This window comes from Podarcis melisellensis, assembly GCF_964234715.1.
Source record: "Podarcis melisellensis genome assembly, chromosome: 3".
In the NCBI taxonomy this organism is placed as follows: domain Eukaryota; kingdom Metazoa; phylum Chordata; class Lepidosauria; order Squamata; family Lacertidae; genus Podarcis; species Podarcis melisellensis.
Window position 1 is genome coordinate 21050483 of NC_138530.1, and position 7319 is coordinate 21057801.

General features: G+C 48.4%; 1 protein-coding gene across 1 annotated transcript; it reads right to left on the reverse strand.

Annotated features, from left to right (window-relative positions):
* Positions 1-542: 542 nt before the first annotated feature.
* On the reverse strand, positions 543-7319 carry SIX3 (SIX homeobox 3). The gene is made up of 2 exons (XM_081904699.1): positions 5933-7319; positions 543-2511 (listed from the first exon to the last, which is right to left on the reverse strand). Exons 1-2 carry the CDS (start codon positions 6757-6759, stop codon positions 2319-2321), a joined length of 1020 nt encoding a protein of 339 aa, XP_081760825.1. The 5' UTR covers positions 6760-7319; the 3' UTR covers positions 543-2318.

The window sequence follows — 7319 nt, forward strand, 5'->3', positions numbered from 1 at the left end:
CGGGCTGCAAGCCTAACACCACTGACCAGCTAGTAAGCCCCATTGTATGCCATAGGACTTACTTCTAAGTAGACATGATTAGGGTTGCACTCTATAACAAGTAGCCTTGCAGGCTTGCATCCCGATTCTTAAACATACACTCCTTTGGAAGAAATTACCATGGAAGTAATTTATTTCCAAGTAAATTTGCATGAGGTTACAGGTTCGGGCAGCTTTCTTAGCCCTGTGCAAACCACAGGCACACTATATGGTCGACCAAGCTAGGCTCAGGGGCTTAACCTTTGCAGCTCAGAGAAGTCCTACCGGACTTAACGGGACTTACTTCAGAGAAAGCTATTTTTTTCTTTTTTCTTTTTTTGAGAAGTTAAGGGAGCAAAAATTGGCTTAACTCCGAGTGCTTCGGCTTAACGGGCTTGCTAGCTTGCATAAAGGGGTGGAATCACTGAATCAACACGAGAAGAGATTTTAAAAAAACGAAACAGCATTTCTTTGCGGCTGTTTCTACGTGCAGCAGAGGAAAAACACCAACGTCACTGAATAGATAAGAAAAATGGAATACTGTATTTGATTTTTTTTTAAGAAAGTTTGTACATATAGATAAACACGCAGTAAGGGAAACAGTGGTATAAGTGTCCTACGTGGAGTTTTAGAAGAGACCCCCAAAGCTGCTATTTAAATACTCAAAAATGCTTTTGCATAAGAGGAGGACAGTGGCACTCTAAGCCTCGTTCCGTCTACCGTTGAGGTCCCTTTTGAAAACCTAGTCCATCACCTCTTGACAACTAAGTTTGTGCAAGGAACTCAAGTCAGGGAAAATGTTTTTCTTTAAAAAAAAAAAGAGGAGGAGGAGGAGGAAGAAGAAGAAGAAGAAGAAGAAGACGGAGGAGGGAAAGAAGAAAGAGAAGAAGAAAGGGAAAGAAAGAAAGAAAGAAAGAAAGAAAGAAAGAAAGAAAGAAAGAAAGAAAGAAAGAAAGAAAGAAAGAAAGAAAGAAAGAGGCAAGGGAGAAGAAGGCAAAGGGACAGAGAGAAGAAAAGTCAAAGAGAAGAGCAAATATAATATACAAGCAATTTTCTACACATATATTACAAACTGGGGGGAATGACCGCATCATTAAGATATACATAATTCATATAAAATTTTGAAATAAAAATAAAAATCTGTTACAGTCATAACTATTCTTTTTCCACATTTATAACCAGTACCCACACAGGCAGTGACAGACGTGTAGAAAAAAAGGTGCTTACGAAGAAAATGATTGTCTGTTGAACAAAAGAATAAAAATTCTTAAAAAATAAAAATAAAATAAAAACAACGACGGAGGGGGAAGAAAAGGAGGAGGCGGAGCAGGAGAGGGGGGGATGCATCTAGATTAGACCATCGCTTGGACTTTGAGGGGGGGTTGGGATTACAGATCCAGAGAGACAAAGATTGATAAAAACCCAACAAAAAAGGCGATAAACATTTGTTATTTCCCTCTTCAAAGAGTTCCTTTAAACGTTTTTCTTTTTAAAAAGCATCTCTCTCTCTCTCTCTTTGTACAAATTTGATCGGAGTTTTCCTCCCGTCCCACACCCCAGTCTTTTTTTCCTTTTTGTTCATTTATTATAGAGAATAGCATATCCCCCCCCTTTTCCCCAGATACAAATTGAATCATCGTCATGCAAAATGGGTGAGATGCTGTCCATGGGAAAGCGCGAACAATAAAATCAAAACGAGGAAAAGAAAAGTAGAGCTGGAACGTGCTTTCGTCCTACAAAGAATACAAATGTCACCTTTCTTTCTTCCTTTCGCCATAATAATATTTATAATAGCAAAGTATGAGTATTAGCATTATTTCTCCCCCCGCTCCAGAATCAGCAACTGTCCAACTTGTGGTTTGCTCCTTTATGTTTTTATTTTTTATTTTTTTTGCCTAAGTGGATGGTTTGTTTCTTATTTCAATCATTTGCTTGGTAAAGGTTTGGGTTTTTAAGTCCTTTTTTTTTTTAAACAACAACAACAACTCTTTTAAAGGTCTTTTTGTAATTTTCTCTCTCGTTGTTTCGCTGCTCTGCCTACGAGTGTTCTGAAAGCGGCTCGTTGTTGCTTTCTTTCCTCGGAGGCCGGGGCAGTTCGGAGAGGGGGGCGGCTGCTCTAGCTCGCTCGGGGTAGGTAGGTGGGTTGGTGGAGAAAGGGGGGGAGTTATTTTTGCCTTTTTTCCTGATTGGTTTATCATTATTATTATTTATTTAATTCCTCCTTTAAGGGTTGGTTTGTTTTTTCTCCTTTTTTTGTTTTTGTTTTTGTTTTGTATTCTGTTTTGTTTTTTGTTCCGTTATCATACATCACATTCTGAGTCGCTGGAGGTTACCGAGAGGATGGACGTGCCCGTCTCGGCTCGTTCCGTCAGGCTGGAGACGCTTGTGGTGGGGCTGGCCGCCGTGGACGGAGACTCCGCCGAGCTGTGGGTAGGGCAGCCCGGTTCTGACAAGGACCGCATGCCGCTCTGTCCGATCGCCTGGTGCTGGAGCCTGCAGGACGCGGGGTTGGGGGTTGGTGGGGAGACAAAGGAAGAGCACACAGATCCTTGCTCAGAAAGGAAAGCCACACAGAAAGGGAAAGAGGCGAGACTCCCCGAAAACGCGGCCCTCGAACGCAGCAATCCAGGCGCGTAAAAGCGCATGGCTAGGGAGGGGACCCGGATCCCAAAGGCGCTTGGCAAGAGGGCGCAACAATCCGGATCTATCCGGAGACACCTTCCCTTTTTCTCCAGCAAACCCTTCCCTCAAACAACCGCTTAGCCTGCTTCATCGAGAATCCTTCCTTCCCTCTCTCTTTCTCTCTTTTCTTTCGGCCTGATCTCAGGCCAGCCACAGGGCCCGCTGCCGCCTTCTCTTTGCTGCCCAGCGCGGCGCTGCAAACCAGCTTCTTGCCTGCAATGGCCCTCTCTCCCTCCGCAAAAAGTGTTTCAAATCAAAGGAGAGGGGGTGGGGGTTGTTGTGGGGGGGGGAGAGTTAAAAGCAAGCAAAGGGACTTCGGAGAGAAAAGGTCGCTTCAAAGCACAGAGTAAAAGAAACGCTGTAATTATATTTTTAAAAAGAGCGGGGTGGAGAAGACAGAGGGTTTGCGTAGGAAAGCAATTGGCACATTCAGAAATGCACACACAGACAGAGACGCCAAGGCAGGCACATAAACGCACAAACGGGCCGCTATCGTGTTGGTTTGCAAAATATTAGTCCGTTTCAAGCTAACGCTCCCCTTACTCACACTATCTCTATCCCTGTGGCCGGTTTCACTTGCGAGGAGCGGCCATCTGTGGGCCTCGATCTAACCTCTAGCGCATTTGCCGCCGCCGCCGCCCCCATTGAGTGACAGTCCAGCCCTAACAACAAACGTGGACAGTCACAAACGGTGGTCTGTAGAAGCAAAGGGTCGCGCCTTCCCAGATAGCCCCCGCGAATCACTTAAATAAATGCGTACCTATATACAGACATACATACGCACTTGCAACACTTAAAAAAAACCCCCATAAAATAAACAAGCACCCAAACCAAGTGAGGACACTGTTTTGTGGGGAGAGGGTGTCCGGAGAGCAGCATTTCCCAAGTCATCTGCCTGCTCCGTCTTCTCTCTCTTACACACACACAAACACAAACACACAAGTGTATTTTCCAGCAATGCATTTATAGTTTTATTTATTGATTGCTTTTGTTGGGGCCGACGGCCGAATTCTCAGACTGCCTCTGGAAACATACAGACCGCCAAGAGACAAAGGAATCTCGGCCGCTGCTCGTTATAACAGTCAACAACTAAGTGGATTTCTATAGGGTGGCTGGCTGGGGAAACCAAGCCCAGCGAAAAAACAATCTGCAACCGCAGCAGAATATTCTGAATACTAACACACAAGGCGCTGGACGGTTATGAACTCTTGAGCCGTTCAGATCAAGAGAGCTGGGGGTGGGGGGCGCTGAGTACACTGAGAAGTTGATTGCACACCCCCCAAAGGCCAGTGCATTGTTTTTAAAAAAAGTGTAGGATCAGAGGCAAAAGAAAATAGCCAACAAATAAACAAAACAAACATTGTGCCGAGCCCTGAAATCCTTTGTAAAATGTTTTGAAAGACAGCCTTCGGGCAACTGGATCCTGTAAGATTTTAATCCCCCTCTTCACCTCCGCAGTGAAGTGATTTTAAATATATTACATATTTAAATTGCGTTTCTGCACTTTTTATTTCCATACTATTTACTTATCCCCCCCCCCGTCCCTCCACCGCTGCCTTACAGTTCCTAGTCACCTACTGACAACTCGGTGAGTCAACCCAAACCTTTAGCAACTTTCCGGCTTCTCTGTTATGAGTCGATCTATTCTCCCTCCATTGATGAAGCTGAAAGGTGGTTTTTTATTTTATTTTTATGCTTTCTTGCTTCCCCCTCAACCCCCTGCTCTACATTTCAGATTAAACTTTACCAAAATATACATTGCTATATAAACTGGGAAAGTCCAATTGAAGGAGGTAAAGTGCCACCCTTTGTCGATATTTTCTGCATTGTTTCATGGGACCCTTAAAATTCTTTGTGGTCTTTTTTATTTTCAAAGCTATTATTTAAACCCCAACATTCTTAAAGCCACGTTGAGCAATAAGGAATGGCAAGAAGATTCTGCGTGGCACACCGACACAATAAAATCACGCCTGCTCACACAAACCCCTGCATATTTATTTACATACTCATAAACATGCATAACTCAAACTAATGACATCCGGAAACAGAGACAGGAGAGGGCGGATAGCTTAAAAAAATGCTTTCCCTTCATTTTATTTTTATTTCCGCACCCCCGCGCCCCCACCCTCTCGCCTGTCTTCCTTTCGGCAAATGAATTTGTTTTGTTTTTTTATATAATTAATAAGAACAATAGAGGAACAGCTGCCTTCTTTTCGCTCTGTGGAAGAACCCTTCGCATTATTATGTTTGTTTAAATTGTTTATAGCTTGGGCGGAGGGGAGAAAAGTTAAGTTGCCAAATACAGCTTTCACGGCACAAATTAAAAAAAATATACATCTAATCCGCACCCCTTTTGCATTTCGCTGCGAAGAGTTGTCCCTGTTGTTATTGTTGATGTAGCAATAACATTCATGGCGGTAAAAATAATAGGCAATCTATGAACAAAAAGAAAGAGGACGTGCGAAAAGGAGAATGAAATTTTTAATTAAATTAAGAGCTCCATCCAGAGCTAAGAGGGTTTACACCCATTCTTCTCAGTTGGTTCCACTGGGTGTGGGGACTCGGCTGCAGATAAAGTCCCTTTATTTTGTGGTTTTTGGATCCCTAGTTAGAGTAGGCACACACGCGCACGCATACACACAGAGAGACATACATTCTGCGTTCAGAAAACTGCAAAGCATTTTACTGAGAGACGGGCTGTCCTATTTAGAACTGTGAAGGAGAGGCATGGAGTTTGGAAAGAATGTGAAACTTTGAACGGGTGGCGGAATCGAGTTGCTTCTGTTGAGCAGCCCATTCGGGAAGGGGAAGCGAGCCCTGTCTTTGGCTGTGTGGGGAGCATAGTCCCCTTGATAGCTCCCAGGTGGGGAGGGAACCCTCTAAGGGCCTCGTTTTGCTTTTTAACAGAGCCCACTGACTTCCTTATCCCTGCTGTTGAAGCCAGCGAGCCCTCTAGGACAAGATTTAATGTCCCCCATATCACACGCGCACACACGCAGAACTGAACCCAAAGGCGATTTTTCAAAGGGTCAAGAGTAGCCGCCCTTGCAAGGCGTTCTCACTGTTGGGAGACTTGCAGGAGGCGAGGCGTCCGATCTAGGCAAGGCAGGCCCCGCCTGGGATGGACATAGGTTTGTGTCCTGGCTGTGTGAGCCCCGCACACCCGCTGTCTACCCCCACCTTCAAGCCTCACCCCCCCCCACACGCCCAGCTTCAGCCGGCTGGTACTGACCTGTTCTTGGCGGCGGCCGCCCGGTCTCTCTGCCTGCGGTTCTTGAACCAGTTGCCCACTTGCGTGGGGGTGAGGCCGGTGGCCTGCGCCAGTTCCCTTTTCTTGCTGGGGTTGGGATAGGGGTCCTGGAGGTACCACTCCCTCAGGAGGCTCCGAGTCCTCTCCTTGAAGCAGTGCGTCTTCTGCTCGCCGTCCCAGATGGTCCTGGGCAAGGGGAACTTCTTGCGCACGCGGTACTTGTCGACGGGCCCCAAAGGTCTCCCGCGGAGCTTCTCGGCTTCCTGGTAGTGCGCTTCCAGCCACATAGCCTGCAGCTTGCCGTGCGACTCCTTGGTGAACTTGTGGTTCTCCAGGATGTGGTAAAGGTCTCGAAAGTTGCCCGTGTGGAAGGCCACCACCGCCCGGGCGCGCAGGATGGATTCGTGCTTGTTGATCGCCTCGCATGCCCCCGGCGCTACCGGCAGCGACCACAAGAAGCGGCCCAGCCTCTCGATGTCGCCCGTCTCCTCCAGCGTCTCGCAGACGCTGGCCACTTGCTCCGGGGAGAAGTTGAGTGTGGGCAGCTGGAACATGGACAGTTCTTCCGGGGCTCCTCGAGAGGCGCCTCCTCCTCCGCCGCCGCCACCGGCGGATCCTCCGCTACAACCGGTGGCGGCACTGCCGCTGCCGCCGCTGCCACCGCCGCTGCCTCCTCCTCCTCCTCCAGGTCCGGAGCTGCTGCCACCGCTGGCCAGAAGGAGCGAGCGGTGGTGGTGGTGCGGGTCGCTGGGGAAGTTTGGCAGGAAGAAGTGGGTGGGATAGAGCTCTAGAGGGGACCTGAACACCATGGGACCCAGCCTGGCGGACGGGGAAGGGGGGTCGGAAAACGAGAGAGAGAAAGAGAGAGAGAGAGAAAGGAAAAGAGAGAGAAAGAGAGAGAGAGGAGCTGGATCAAAGCGAAAAGAAAGGAAGACAGGAAGGCGCAGAGAAAGAAGAAGAGGAAGAGGGGAGGGACAGGGGGATCACGCACCCCACGCGCATCCACACCCGCACCCGCACGCGCAGCCACATAGAGACCCTCATCCAAACGCACACACGCACTCAGCCGCGCGCGCGCACTCCCCTCTCTCTCTCATACACGCACACTCACTCACTCCCACCACCTTTCACACACACTCGCACACGGGCAGGCAGGCAGGCACCGGCTCGCTCGCTCACTCACTCACACGCACACGCGTGCCCAGGCGGGCGGGCAGGCAGGCATCCGCGCGCTGCTGCGGGCTCTCTCCACGCACACACACCTCCCGACCCGGGCGCCGCTGCCGCCGCCGCCGCCGAGGCGCAAAGCGATTCAGTGATTCGGCCGCGATCGCCCTAATGACAACAGCCTCATAATATCTCTCCTAAA